The 16377-nt window shown below is 38.6% G+C and overlaps 3 protein-coding genes across 4 annotated transcripts in view; 2 read left to right on the forward strand and 1 right to left on the reverse strand.

The window, feature by feature from the left end:
- LOC127439136 (histidine-rich glycoprotein-like) overlaps nucleotides 1-16377 on the reverse strand; it is a 170702-nt gene that overhangs the window by 129240 nt on the left and 25085 nt on the right. The gene's annotated exons all lie outside the window — the stretch shown is intronic.
- On the forward strand, nucleotides 3803-6134 carry LOC127439089 (olfactory receptor class A-like protein 4). Its single transcript, XM_051695135.1, has 4 exons — nucleotides 3803-4060; nucleotides 4421-4684; nucleotides 4782-5036; nucleotides 5916-6134. Exons 1-4 carry the CDS (start codon nucleotides 3803-3805, stop codon nucleotides 6132-6134), a joined length of 996 nt encoding a protein of 331 aa, XP_051551095.1.
- LOC127439090 (olfactory receptor class A-like protein 4) lies at nucleotides 12155-15017 on the forward strand. Its single transcript, XM_051695136.1, has 4 exons — nucleotides 12155-12412; nucleotides 13024-13287; nucleotides 13391-13645; nucleotides 14799-15017. Exons 1-4 carry the CDS (start codon nucleotides 12155-12157, stop codon nucleotides 15015-15017), a joined length of 996 nt encoding a protein of 331 aa, XP_051551096.1.

Below are 16377 nucleotides of genomic sequence, written 5' to 3' on the forward strand. Positions count from 1 at the left end.
AAAGCCATTTGTAGCCAACATTTTATATTTTAATATTTGACCACAACAACAAAACTATTCATTTAAATTTGATCAATCAATTAAACAAAATTATATTAAATGTTATATAAGATTTTATAAATGTCATTGCTTTTTTAGGCTTGGACTTTAAAATCACTTAATATTTCCCATTTTTTCATGAGTGCGGGATGTTGTTTTGGTGACTGTTACAAGTGCTGCGTTCCAAATGTGATAAATCACCCTCCAAAGGGCACGTTAAAGCAGGGGCGTAGATTCCAGGGGGGGATGCTTCACGTGGCAACCCCTCCAATGTTCAAGCAAAATCTACGCTCTTGCTTTAAAGGGAGAGTAATCATGATAGTCATGCTGTAAGATCGCTTTAAACAGAATGTCCTGACTTTAAAAGCAGGGACTAGTTTCACCAAAGTAGTCTCAACGGTTATAAGGTTTATTATTAAAGTCAAAAGTCAATGTGTGTTTTCTCTAGCTGTGGTTTAGTATGTTGGTTTCAAACCCTCTTGAAGTAGAATAATTTTGTAATGTTATCCCCCAAACTACAGTTCATGTTGGGTGAACAAACGAACACAATAAAATGACACAGTCAAGGGAGCATACATTCAGTCAATATATTCAGTCAAGAGTCAAAGAAGATAGATTTTAACTGTAGGTTTGAAGAGTGTTTTTTCATAAATGTCATTTTGTCACATGTGTTTTAAATGTTGATTAATTACAATATATGTTGGCCCAAAACAGTAGTTCAATGTTTATATCCATTATTATTGACATTTTTGCTGTTTCATTAATTGGTTTGTGCTTCATAATTTTTTCACTGTTTACAAAATTAATCTGAAAAGCCTATAATGGTCTGTTTAATGGCAGGTTCCATTGTGACAGTAGACTTTATGCAGAAGGTGAGGTCGATCTGTTCAATGAACTGCAGTAGTTTTTCTTGGGCAGTAAATGTGGAAATGTTCAATAGCTTTTTTGTAGTCAAGACTTTAAGGTATGTGAAGTGAAATGGTAAGTGTACATTATACAACATAATATTTTTCAGTTTAACTCTAGCGCATCGAAAAACTAGTTTGGAAACACTTTTTGTCAAGAAAATTGCCATTAATGCAAAAATATAGTGTCACATGAAAGAATTTACCCCAATAGTTAGCCTGTGTTAACCATGACAACAAGGTATACATCCTTAAACCAATTTATTGTACGTGATTATGGAATGAACTTAATGGCATATAGATCTGATGCTGCAAACATGACACTTCCAGGAGTGCCAATTAACCCTATAACCCTAACCCAAACATAATCTAACCCTATAACCCTAACCTAACCCTAACCCAAACATAACCTAACCCTATAACGCTATCCCAATCCTAACCCAAACATAACCTAACCCTATAACCCTGACCTAACCCTAACCCAAACATAACCTAACCCTATAACGCTAACCCAATCCTAACCCAAACATAACCTAACCCTATAACCCTAACCTAACCCTAACCCAAACATAACCTAACCCTATAAGACTAACCCAATCCAAACCCAAACATAACCTAACCCTATAAGACTAACCCAATCCAAACCCAAACATAACCTAACCCTATAACCCAACATAACCTAACCCTAACCCAAACATAACCTAACCCTATAACCCTAACCCAAACATAACCTAACCCTATAACCCTAACCTAACCCTAACCCAAACATAACCTAACCCTATAACCCAAACATGACACTTCCAGGAGTGCCAACACAAATATCTCGTATCATGCACCGGTCATCAACAAGTGCAAGGAGAACAAATAAATGGCCACTGTTTGTGATTAATTTAATTGCGGTAGACATCTGTTTATTTATTAAAGTTGCTTTTCCACATCATTCAAAATAATAGACGGCAGTCATGGAATTAGCCCATAATACAAAAAACATAATTTCTGTGCACAAAGATGTTTTAAATTAAAAATAAATACACAATACTGGAGAAAAACATCAGTGTGCTTTTCTGGAACACTAACATATAGCCCAATTCTATACAATTATTGATTAGCTTACTTTTGAATGCCTAATAAATTAGCCTACCAAATGAATAAAGCATTAAATACAATAATGAATTACCATGCGGAAAAAATAATACTGTTAGACCTATACTTGCCTTTTCTTTACACAAACTTAAATTAGCCATACCCTGTTCTGTAGATGAATAAATTCATCTGAATGACATTCTCAGAATGTTCTAGACTTTTTTCAAGATTATAAACTATCAGAACTATTTGTCCAATGCTGAGTTCACTTTCAGAAAATGAGCTTTTGAACATTTTAAAACGTTTAAATATTTTAAATCTAACCCTCTTTACCTCGGATTGCATTTGCTGAGCTTCTTCAGAAAATATAAATTGCATTATGACGCTAAAATTAATTTAGTTCACCATGGCATTGAAGTGGTGGTGGCGTAGTGGGCTAAAGCGCAGAACTGGTAAGCAGAATGTTGCTGGTTTGATCCCCACAGCCACCAGGTTACTCCAGTGGATTGTCCCTGTAATAAGTGCACTGTATGTCGCTTTGGATAAAAGCATCTGCCAAATGCATAAATGTAAACACCTCAGATCCTGTTAAAGTGGTCCTTCTACTGTAAATCGTTTGAGACACTGTGTGAACATAAGACAATCTTGAACAACCTGTCTGCCTGCATTATGTATGTCCTGTGTCTCATGACTGGATTTATTCATTTCACAGGAGATGATGTCATCAGGTAGGCAGTACCACAACCAACCAACCAGGAACCCTTTTATATCAATAAACGAAACTGCCTGGATAAAGTATTTTGCATTGCTCTACAATAGATACAAATCTAGTGTCCATCCAAAAAGAGTTTAAATAAAATGGGAGCATTTTAATAACTGTTATGTGTAACACAAAGTAACAGTTGCTTTGAGCTATACATTGTTAACGTCTTTATTATAAAATGTAAAGGAGGAACACAAACAGAGCCTGTGTTGTAGAATACCCTTGAGATGTGAAGAATTTGTTTGGATTTAACACACTCTGTGGGATTACTAATGAATTAGGCTGCTAACGAGTCGGAGTTTAATTAACCTGGTGGGGTTAATTTTTTAACACCTTTTAACAGCTTTAAATTGGTTGTTCACTTTTATATACCATTCAGACAAAGTAAGCGTAATTTTTCTTGTACGCCACAAGCACATACCACTTCATACATTTATATTTTGTGGGTTTTATAGATTATATTTTATTGCAAGCTGTGCAGTCTTTTTCTTATTTTACTACATCATTTCCTACTTATTCTTTTTATTAGGATTTTCTTTATTTAACATTTTTAATTGACAGCTTGTACAAAACAAAGTGGTCAGTTGTTAGCTCCGTAGAAGTTGACAGGTAAGTGGGAGAGAGAGAGGACATACGGTCAGGATTCGAACTCGAGTCCTCGTTAGCACAACAGCTCTTTTATATGTCAGGGGCATGTGTGCGATCTTCCACGAAACTGCTCCAGCTAATCCCTCAGGTGTGATGACGTATGTTCAGCTCACATATATATGCATCTCTGGTGGAATGTCACCTGTATTTCTGGGTATTTTCTCCTATGACTGCAGGACTTGAATGGAGCTTATGATGCTTTGTCCTTATATATATTTGGTAACCATGGTAATAAAGGGGGGTTGTTGGGGGGGGGGGGGGGTTTAAGGAGGGATAAGCAGGGAGGAAGCAATTTTAATGTCTGAGGACGTCCTGATAAAATCTCTGTTTCTGAACCCTCGACTGATGAGTGATTGGGTGTAACATGGCCACTCAAGGAAAAGCCATGACTGCTGCTCAGCGTACAGCTTCATCGCCGCTCTACATCACCATCTACATCTTTCTGGTGCTGTTGGGGAATGTCGGTAATTCTATAGTCATCGGAGTGGTCGGGGAAAGTATTCTGCGAGAGCCGGGAGTCGTCCGCAGTTCTGACGTGATCCTGGTCAACATGGCTTTCTCCAACCTGATGGTGTCGTTGGTGAGAAACACTCTCCTGGTGATTACTGACCTGGGAGTGGAGGTACGTTGGAATGACCTACATCAAACCAGATGCATGGATGGATGGTGGACGGATGTTTGAAGGATGGATGGAATAATTTATGAATGCTTAGATGACAGAAAGATGGATGGTTGATTGGTTGGCTGGATGGATGGATGGGTGGATGAATAGTAGGATGGATTTCTTGAATCATGGATGGCAGGGATTTGCAAAACTACATATTTTCAAAATCAGTTTGTCAGTAGGTTGCCTGAATGACTTGTCAACAAGGTTTCATGTTCACCTGACCCCGATCAGACACATTTCTTAGAAGGGAGTACTTACATAAGACACGTTCTTTGGTGACAATAACTATAAAAATCTTTCTCTGTTTCCTCACAGGTGTTTCTTGGTAAAGACTGGTGTCGTATCATGATGGGTGTCTGGGTTTGGCTCCGTTCTGCAAACGTATGGTCGACGTTCTTTCTCAGTGCGTTTCATTTTCAAACGCTGCGTCGGGTCGCTCCACCCATCGTCAACATTCATGGCCCACGCGGGCTCCCAAAATCCCTCACACTCGGGTTTTTCCTCATCTGGAGTATCAATCTGATCTACTCGATTCCAGCGTTTATCTTCTCCAAGAATGGAGGCGAGAACTCCACTGAGGTCTGTCTGTTATCTATCGGTCTTTCAGACTCAACAGACCAAATTAAACATGTGTCCCCTTTGTTTAACCTTCAACCTCTGCTATCTCTCTCTCCAGACATTGATGTTGGTGAGCAGCACCACTCGGCCACTGCTGGGCTGCATCTGGAACTTTCCGTCAACCTACAGTGGCCTGACCTTCGCCACGTCCTCCATGGTGATCCACGAGGTATTTCCAATCTGCCTGATGAGCATCACAAACCTGGGCTCCCTGGTGACACTGTACACCCACGGACACACGCGGAACTCCACCAACAAGAGCCAGGATGCACCGGTCATCAGCCGCATCCCTGCAGAGAGACGGGCGGCTAAGGTGAGCACAGCTAGTGACCGTGATTTTGCCAAGTTCTTGCATCAGCATCTTTTGTTGGTCTTATCAAACATACCTTGACAAGTAGGAAAAGATAAGCTGATAAGAATGTTATCAAAGCCCCAACACAATCCTTAAAGGAACAGTTCACCCAAAAATTAAAATTAATCCCAGATGTGTATGACTTTCTTTCTTCACCAGAACACAAATGGAGATTTTTAGAAGAATATCTCAGCTCTGTAGGTCCATACAATGCAAGTGAATGGTGGCCACTTTTGGATCCCTTTTAGATTAATCCTACTCCAAAACCTAAAATCTGATTGGTTTGTAGAAATGTTGTTCCAGGACCAATAAAGACGCTGATCCAAAAACAAGTCCTACTTGGTGGTCACCCATGATTACCTTGAGTAGGATGTGGTCCTGTGTCAACATTACCATCAAACAGACAAGTCCTAACCCTGTTGAAGGAACCAGCATGGATGCTTACCAGCATATGTTGTGTTTTAGATGCTGGTGTGCTAATGTTCTTTGGTTCTTTGCCAGATAAACTAGCAAGACTTCCTTAGTCAACTAACAAGACCAGCACCAAATCAGCATAAACCAGGATGGAAATTCATGCTGCTCTTCAGAAGAGAAAATACCCCAACCGTAACCTACACCAGTAACTACCCCTAAAATCAGAGGGAAATGATAAGACATGATCTTGGATCAATATCTTTTGTTGGTCCTGGAACAAAAATTTCTTGTCAAAGAAACCATAACCTACCCCTAATATTAGAGGGAAATTGTAGGCAGTCAAGAAAATCCCTGACCCTAACCCTAAAATCTGACTGGTTGATAGGTAATCGTAATAACAGAAGTTAACACTCTGTGTTTGTTCAGGTGATTTTGGCTCTGAATATCCTCTTCATATTGTCATGGGGCACCAGTATCATCTCTGTCAACTACTTCAACTATAACCGCGGCTCTTCAACGGAGTTCCTGCTCATCGTGGCGCGCATCGGGAACATCACCTTCATCGCGCTGTCTCCCATCATCCTCGCTGTGGGACATAGGAGACTCCGAGCATTCATAAAGTCTGTCCTGTCTCGCATACTCTGATGATATCAAAGACACACATTATTACATTATACTACAGTGTATTTCTATGTGTGTCACATTCAGATATCTTGTTTCATTTTCAATAAAGTTGCAATTTTCAATAAACTCAAGAATGAAGGTTTGCTTGGATCGTTGTGCCCCGTTCAGGGTTGAATTGAGAATTTATTTTTAAATCCAATTCAGTTTCTGAATTCAAATTGAGGAAGCAATCTGGCAGCTGGATTGTAATTCTGCAATGTGGCAAACAACATTGCTCCAAACACCAGTCCAAGTATACAAAGATATAATCCAGGTGCGTAGATCCAAAATTATGGGAAGGAATGATAAATCCGCATTCAAAAATGGGCTAAATCTTTAAAAAGATGTTGGCCCCAACAGAGTAAAAAAATTTGCAAAAAAGTGCAAAAAGTGCCAAGTGCAGCAACAAAACATTTCGGGTTTACCCCTTCATCAGTGCTAAATACCCATACGCACACACCTGCAATCATTTGTAGTACAAGCCTTTACCATAAACATTTTAATATTAAGCATGTAACTGGCTCAAATGTCAAAAGTAAAGACATGTAGTGATATACATTCCAAGAAACATTGCTTGTATCTATAAATAAAAACATATTACATATTAGGATCAAATATACATTATTTCCCATTGATATACCAATTATTTTTTGTACATTGATGTAGAAAGTAAATTTTGTACAGCTCATTGTTTCTATTTTTCATCCATTAATTGTTGGTCTAGACTACGGTATATATATATGTATATATATACATACACATGTACACAACAATCAACCTTGTACAGTTCTGTATATCAAGAAAACCTAACAATTCTATTTATTTATTTTTTTATTTTTTTTAATCTACAAAAAACAACCCAAAGAAAGATCTTTTTTCATTCCCAGAGAATACATTGAATTCAGGGTTGTAATTGAAATGTGCATTTGTTGAAGCAGAATTAACCCCCCCAACAACCCCCCTTTAAAACTAATTACAAGAAATTCATAAAACTGCTCTAAGTTACATTTTTGAAATACATAGAATTTTAATTCAATTGCAAAGTTATTAGTTTAACTAAATTTTGTTTGTAGTGGTGGTATGTGGTAGTATCGCTAGTTTGTAAATCAAGTAGCTTTTCAGTAGCTAAACTATTTTATAGTTTTTGAAGTGTTGCCAACACTCCATTATTTCAGACAATAGCTGCGTCCCAAGCTGCACACTTCTGCACTATTCTACGGCATGTTGTAGTGTACACTGTGAATAGTGCATACACACTGAAAATGCAACAAAAAGAAGTTTACTACGAGTACTCGGATGTTGCACTTCTTCAACTGAAAACGGAGTCTGGAATGTTGGACTTCATGCACTCACCGCACGCGGCTTGCCCTACGTAGCGGAAGGGGCGGAGTTACCTGGCCACGATGCTGGTCTGACAAAACATTTGTGATTAACGGTGAATGTGGCAACTAGCAAAGCTTCAGTGAAGACAGCAGCTTACAAATGTGAGAACGCTTTACCATCATGCCATGCTGTGTGAAAATATACATTGCTTGAGACAGGGTTGGGATGGCAGGCTGGGAAATCGGCCCTGGATTTTACATAGAAACTGGCCCAAAAGTTGTTGAGTGTTGGTGCCGGTGTCGCTGGCCCAAAAGTTTTTGAGCGGGGGATGTTCTGCATATGTCCTTTTCTGCATATCACAGCCCCCTTCAGCATATCATGGCACTGTTTTATCGTGGCAGCTTATTGCCGCCCGTTCGGCCCCGTTTCGTGGTCGGCCCAGCAGGAAAAGTCCCGGTTCTTCCTATGGCCTGTCCGCCCCTGGATTGAGATAGAAGTGTTGAATATTAGAACTCAGCTTGGCTAACATGCTAAAGCTAGCAACAACAAAACGCTTGCATTTAAAACGTCACTTCCGTCAGCTGAAAAACAGTTAATGCTTTGGTGTAGAAAAATAAATGTTAGTGTCCCATTTGAGATATGTTTTGGAAGTATACACAATACATGGCTGAGTGCATAGTTTAAGTGAACACAGCATAGGTCGTCATTTGGGAAAAGTGGTTTGTCACATATTTTCTGTCTGCCTTTTAGAATCAGAACAAATGAGGCCCGATTCATGAATCAATCACTCTTTTGTGTTGGTTCTTTTCAGTGAAGTGGTCAAATGGGTTAGCAAAATCCCCCGAATCGATTAGTGACTCAGTCTAAATAAATCGTTCAGAACAGTTTCTCTCAAACAGTAACAGAAAGCATTAACAGAGAGAGCAAAAGAACTGTAGGTAAACACGTTCTCAACAAAACATATCAAAACAATAACAGGGGCGTGAACAGGGAGAGTCTCTGCCCCTTTGCCCTCATAGGCTGTGGTGCCACTCTCAATATTTATATCAACAATAAGGCGCAAATTCACGTAACCAGATCTGTGAGTGACAGCAGCAGTCTCAGACCAGCCCAGTTCATTTCCACTTTGGAATTTGTGTGATTTGCTCACACACGTGGACAGGCACAAGGAAGAAACGTTACGGGAAAATGTTGAAATTCTCAGATGATGTACTGTTTCAGTGCGAATTCAGTTTGAAAGGCTTGTACTTCATATGAGCCGTACAGATTTTAGGCCTAGCTTTGATCAAGGTTCATTTAATGCCACTCTGTAAACATTTACAGTAAATTCCTTGCTTCTAATTTCAGGACTTTCACAGTATATTTTACAGTAGTGTTTCTACAGTTTATGACAATTAAAAGACAACTGTATACAGTGATTTCACAGGAATGTACTGTAAAGTAGCAGTGTTGTGTTGTAGAATCACAATCATCTTCTGTATTTTTTTACAGTATTTGTCAGTCGTCACCATCGTTGGGTTTTGTATGCTGAGTGTTGAGATCTTGCGTGCCTGAACGACAACATGAGAAATAAATACTGTTGCAAACATCCCTTCCTAATCGTTTATTCAAAAGGATCCTATTTCTTTACTTTCATATGCATCACATAGTGTAGACTTTACATCATGGTCAGACATAAAGTCAAACACTACATTGACTAACTTTATACATACATCACAGTGCAATGAACTGTGTTCATAAACACATTTGCACCAACTGGGAGAAATAAACAAGATAAGTTTAAACACCATAATGAACAATAAACACCATAATGGTGACTTTAAACGAAACACTTTTTTCCCATAATGCAGTGCAATATTATAATTTTATTTTTTTGCAGTAATTCGTTGTGTTTTGACAAAAAATGGTCAAGCCTGCATTGTTTTTACAGTAAAATTCTGAAAACAGTATTTTATTGTAAGAAATTACAGTTAAATCTTTTTAAATTTTACAGTGCACAAAGAAGGCTACATTTAATGAAACTGCTTGTGAGTCTTTTTGTTTTATTATTAGTATTTACATTTATCAAGAGTTAAATTAATGAAGTAAAAAATAATAAATCAATATTAGTTATGACTCACAGCATGTGGAGGCTCATGCTACTCTCCACGATCCACACACAACTCACCACACGCCCCATTGAGAGCGAGAACCACTATTCACGACCACGAGGAGGTTACCCCATGTGACTCTACCCTCCCTAGCAACCGGGACAATCTGGTTGCTTAGGAGACCTGGCTGGAGTCACTCAGCACACCCTGGATTCGAACTCACGACTACCAAGTCGAGATTGCAAAAAAATTGTACATGTTAATATATATTTGGCCTTCTGAAATGCAATAGTTTTACAGTTCATTAAACTAATCTTGTATTCAAACTCATGAGAAGATGTTTATTAGAAAGACAAATATCCACTTATCAATAATCAGTTATTTACATTACAAAAACCCTGGAAATATGGTTGACATTCTAAGATTGCCCCTTTGAAACATGAAATCAAATCATTAAAATTGGAGACATTTACTTGTCTTTGTAGAGTTCACTTCCTGAAAGAATTACATCATTATGTCTGATGTTTTTATTTATAGAATAATACAATAAAAGATGGAATAATATAAAGACTAATAGTACATATGTGCAGTGTACAGTTAATGTATATTGCCAGAATGAAAGCTAATAGTAGCTTTTCTTCTTTTTCTTTATATTTCTGTTCAATGAAAATGTTTATATTTGCTAATACAGTAAAGAGACGTTGGAGACGTGACACGGGTGGAAACAGGCCAAAAATATCCTCAGAAAGACAAAAATAATAATAATAAATAAATAAATAAAAGAAAGTGGGTTTTGTTGATGTGTTTAGAAAAAAATGGCTTCAATTACGCAGTAAAAGTTTGCATCAGCATAGAGAAGCGTTTGTTTGGACTCTGGGTATAACACTCTCTGTGGGTTTACTAATTAATTAGACTGCTAACGAGTCCGAGATAATTAACCTGGTGGGGTTAATTAATTCCTCATGTGTAAAGATGCCTGTTCAGCTCATATAATCCATATCTCTGGTGGAATCTCACCTCATTTTTACACAGAGGTGCAAAACTGCTCTGATAGACTAGTGGTCACATGGTGAAGTCACAATGGCTTATCTTAGTAACTATAAGGTTTTGAGTCAAAGTCTAATTGTGTAAATGTTTCTTTCTTTAGCAGTGGTTTTGTATGTTGATTTCAAACAGCTTGTTAAAAACTGTAGTTGTACATTCTGTCCGCTAAACCAAAACTGTAATGTCATCTTATTTATGCTAAAGCTGTTGGGTAATAAACACAATAAAAGCACATTTGCACACATTTAGGCAGGAGTCAACTATGTCATGAAGGCAGATTTGAATTGAAACGTTGAATTTTGTTCTCAGGACGAGTATTTTTCAGAAATCTCAGGTCGGGAAAGGTTGTCACATTTATGCTGAAATTTCAAAATAATTTATTCATTAAAATTTTGTTCACCAAAACAATATTTTCATATTTTTGAATATGTTCCAATTTTGCTGTGTTCGTGTTTGTTTTTGTTTGTTTTAGTGTTAAAATATTAATGAAAGGCCTTTATGTGTCAGATAATTCATACATTTTAAACATGTTCTTGGAATGTATTGTGTTTGTTAATTTTATTTGTTTATTTTACTTCAGAGAGTATTCTATTTTAAAACAAGTTAGGGTTATCTTCTTAAAACAGTCAATAGGTTCCCACTGTGACAACTTACCCCATCTATCATGTGACAACATGGCCCATTATAGGTTGACAATGGAAATGTTCCAAAGATTTTTGTGTCTATACTAAAACCGAAATAAAGAAATCCCATGTTGAGTAATATTGACTGTAAGCCTCCACTACTTAAGATTTTTATCAGTTGTAAAAGGACTTCCCAACAGTACTTTTACTCTAAAGTTCATGCCTTGTTTTAGCAGCTCATCGAATGAATAAACAATCAAATCAGAATCGGGTTTTCATACTTACATTAAAAGACATTTGCACTTATATCACAGATAAAAATGTGGCTTAATGAGATGTAAATACCTGAATAACCACCAAAACTGATTTACCATGTTACCTTAAAATCCCCTAGAATACCCTATTATTCATTGGTTATTTAAGGATTTAAACGAAAATTACTTCCTTTTTGCACCACCAGATGAACAGATGATTTTGACTACCAAGGCCCTTGGTGTTGTTGACATAGGGTCATGAGTATATTCCTCTTGTAAACATTGCATAGCCTTCCAACATTTTTTAGGACAGGGTTTATCTTTGTTCATTTAAACCCAGCTTGCTTGGTGCTGAATCTGTTTCATGTAAAAAAATAAATAAATTTGAAGAGTAAAATCAAAAAGTGGAGGGACATGTCCCCTTGTCCCTCGTGGGGAATTGCGCAAGGGCTTTTACGGTATCTTCTCCGATGTCAGAATGGTTTTGTGTTTATAATTATTTAGTAACTATGGAAATAGAGGGGGCTTGATGTTGGTGGGGGGGGGGGGTGGTGGAGTAGGGAGGTGCTATGATGGTGACGTAACTGAAAACGTTCTGAGAGAAAGCTCTTTTAATGATTGAATGTGAAGCCGTTTGAACACTCGATTGTCGAGTTGTCAGAGGATACATGGCAACTAAAGGAAAATCCGTGACCATCTTTCAGCGTGCAGCTTCATCGCCATTGTACTTCATCCTCTATGTCTTACTGGTGCTGTTGGGGAATGTGGGAAACATCACGGTCATCGGAGTGGTTGGGGAAAGTATTCTGCGAGAGCCGGGAGTCGTCCGCAGTTCTGATGTGATCCTGGTCAACATGGCTTTCTCCAACCTGATGGTGTCGTTGGTGAGGAACACTGTTGTGATGGTGTCTGACTTGGGAGTGGAGGTATGACAAAAATAAAAATGGATGGTTTTTTGACAGGTGGATGGTTGGGTGAATGAATGGATGGGTTGTTATATGATGGATGGATGAGCAGATAGTTGGATGGATGGATGGATGGATAGATAGATAGATCGATAGATAGATAGATAGATAGATAGAGAGATAGAGAGATCGATAGATATCTGTTCTGGATGCTAGTGCCCAGCATGGGATGCTGGTGTCCTATAAAAGCTTCTTAACTAGCTAACCAGCAAGACTTTCTTTGTCAACCAGCACCACCAGAAAGATCCTAACCCTGTACCAGCATGGAAATGTCACGTTGGCTAAGGTTATCTTTTTAGCAGGGGTACAACCAAATCACTGAAATCAGTTGTGAACTCAACAAATCCTGAAGATCCTGTTTCTTTGGATTCTGTGTTCTGTGTGTGTTTTATGTAGTATTGCTCAAACTTTGGGTTAGAGAATTGAACAATAGGGACATAAAGGAAGGACTCTTTTCAGGACACTTTTGAGGCAGTAGGTAACCACCCATGTAATGTGTGTTTACCCAACACTGTTTCTGACTTTATATACTGTATGTAGCTGATTGACACATGTTTCTTTCCTTACTACAGGTTTACCTCAGTAGAGACTCATGTCATATTATGATGGGCGTCTGGGTTTGGGTGCGCTCTGTAAACGTTTGGTCAACGTTCTTTCTCAGCGCGTTTCATTTTCAAACGCTGCGTCGGGTTGCCCCACCAGTCATCAATCTGCACGGCCCCCGCGGGCCCCCCAAATCCCTCATTCTCGGGTTCTTCCTCATCTGGAGTCTGAATCTGATGTACTCAATACCAGCATTTATGTTCTCCAAGAACGGGGATGAGAACTCCACTGAGGTTTGTCTGTCTGCTTGTATATGTCAGAGCTATCAGAACCAGCAGAGCAAATGCAACTTGCGGTCCCTTTATTTGAATTCTGACCTCTTCTGTGTCTCTCCAGACGTTGATGTTGATGAGCAGCACCACTCGGCCACTGCTGGGCTGCATCTGGAACTTTCCATCATCCTACAGTGGTCTGGCCTTTGCCACATCTTCCATGGTGATCCATGAGGCTATTCCAATCTGTCTGATGACCTTCACTAACCTGGGCTCCCTGGTGACGCTGTACACCCATGGAAACATGCGGAACTCCACCAACAAGAGCCAGGACGCACCGGTCATCAGCCGCATTCCTGCAGAGCGACGGGCGGCTAAGGTAAGCACAGCCCCTGAACCAAACCTTGATGATACTGCACTGCTGTACTTTTCGGAACTAAATATCTACATAAACTCCTCTTTTATAATGCAATGACTTTGTCAGAAGCACAGGCTAAGGCAGAAACTGTATTGGCATATGTCCACCAGTATGGGTTAAGACAGAAAGGGAAGGCTGAACTGGCATCTGTTGATGAGTAGGCACTAGGGCAGGATCTGGAGATTTTTCCAGTGTCTGTCCACCAGTAGGGACCAAGACAAGTGCTAAAGGAGGCACTGACATCTCTCCACCAGTAGGGGCTGAGGCTGGAACTAAAGGTTACACTGGCATCCACTGACCAGAACAAACTAAGGCAGGGACTAAATGCTGCTCCTTGGGATGACTTTAGGAACCTATTTGGGAGACTGGACAGAGTAGAGGTAGTGCTAAGAGGGGTAAATAGTCAATATATCTAAAGTGACCTTTAAGGGAATTTGGTCCAAAGTTAGGTGTCTGATACCTGGTTGAAAAAAACCTGAACATATCCATGTTGGACATGGAAAAAGAGATCTTTACCTCTGGGATTGTACTGGGAACATTGGGAATGTAAGGATAGTATAACACTCCTGGAGCATACTTTCATCTAGGAAAGTTTTTCCAAACCTCCCTGTTCAAACACCTGATTCCGCTCATTAGTCGAGCTCTATGACCTTAATTGGTTGTGTCAGAATGTGCTGTGTTGCAGGGATCTCCAGGAGCAAGGTTTGGAAACACGTGGCAATCCAGGAATGGAACTGAATAGCCCTGACAAAGGGCACAACTAGATTTTACCATTTTTGAAGTGCTAGAGCATGCAAAACTCATCACTACGATTCTAGGGTGTTCTGGGTGGTTGCCATGTGGTTAATTATTGGCCCAAGTCAAAAGAGTCCACCCTCAAGTCTATGATATTCTGTTCTCTAGATATGGTTCACGACCCTTCTTCAGTGTACAGTAAGTCTTTGTTATTTTATTGTAAATCTAATCTGTAATTAAAATAACAGTGCAGGACAAGTTACACTCTGAATGCTTGATACTTTGGGTTAGGGGTTTGTTCAAATCACTATAAGCAATAGTAACTGTACTTGACTTTGCAAACACCAGTAATAACAGGACTTGCTCTGTGTTTGTTCAGGTGATTTTGACTCTAAATATTCTCTTCATATCATCTTGGGGCACCAACGTCATCTCTGTCAACTACTTCAACTATAACCGCGGATTTTCAACCGAGTTTCTGCTGATCATCGCTCGCTTCGCTAACTTGACCTTCATTGCACTCTCACCCATCGTCCTCGCCGTGGGACACAGGAGACTCCGGTCATTTATAAAGTCTCTCCTGTCTAGCATACTCTGACAAACAGCTGTCTCTCTCAGTCTCTCTCTCTCTGGACAGACAAGCTTTAGGAATCAAAGACATGTTGCATTATTTTCTGCATCATGGAACTGTAATTATGTATGCTTTCATGTTTTTCACATTTGAATTCCTTACACCATATCCTAACAAGACAAGTACTAATCTTTTGTCCTAACCAGCCGCGACTGTGACAAGCATCAGGACAAGCTCCACCCACAGTGAAATCCCATTGGTCCAAAATCCCACTCCTCATAACTGTACAGTAAACATCAAATATGTTCTGACTGTGCTGTGAATGTGTTTGGAAGCATGTTGCATCGTACCTGGTTAGGACACAGTGTTATGATATCTTGTGTTTAAGTCTGACAGGGTTTGTTAAGAAATGCACTTTCTTTTTTAGTGGCTTGATTTCTGATAAATAAGAAAATACAACCAATAAAGAACAAATAATATAATAGTATAATCAATATGAATGTTTTCTCATATAAAAAGTTGTTTTTAGATAACAAACTACCTTACAGTGATATGTATTTTAGGGTTGTGTCTTGCTAAACCCTGCAAACAGAGGAAATAAATGTCCTGTTCTTCATTGTTGCTAGGCCTATTAGACAAAGTTTAGGTTTTCTGAGAAACTTGTATGATTAAGTATGAAATTCTCATGTCCTTAGATACTATAAAGACTTCTGTATTTTGCTCCCTTGAGCCTTTTGCCTCTGAAACCTCTATGACATCTTTTACTTTCTGTATTTACTTCACCATTTAACTACATATTTGATTCAACCATTTAATTATTGATTGATAAAGCATTGATTTTGATTAAACATTGTTACTCCTTGTTATATAAACTTCATTGCTTCCATTGGCCAGTCAAACAGATAGTCCATTGGTGTGTCAGGCTGGTCGGGATGCAAAAGTTCACTCTTTGGGAAATTAACCTACCAATGGCTTACTTAAAGTTGACCACGTACTAATACTAAAACTGTGGGTTATAATAATAATGTTAATTTATTAGCATTGTCAGGTGCTAGACAGATATTCAAATGGTTTTAAAACAACCAAAGGATGCCAAACATCAACATATATTACATGAGAATATTTAAGATGCAGATTTTCTAAACTAAAATATATGAAATAAACATCACGTGAGTTGAACACATGAATTTTTCTCAGTGGGAACATATGAAATAGAAATGAGAAACACTATAATGAATGGATGCTGGTGTGACCTGGGTCTGAAATCTCATTAGTTGCTTGATAGCATATGCAATATTTACCTGATTACCCTATGTATGTATATATGTATGTATATATATATATATATATCAATACATTTTTAACATAGGGTTACATACCTTAATGT

The sequence above is a fragment of the Myxocyprinus asiaticus genome, chromosome 50 (assembly GCF_019703515.2).
Source record: "Myxocyprinus asiaticus isolate MX2 ecotype Aquarium Trade chromosome 50, UBuf_Myxa_2, whole genome shotgun sequence".
NCBI classification, from domain to species: Eukaryota; Metazoa; Chordata; class Actinopteri; order Cypriniformes; family Catostomidae; genus Myxocyprinus; species Myxocyprinus asiaticus.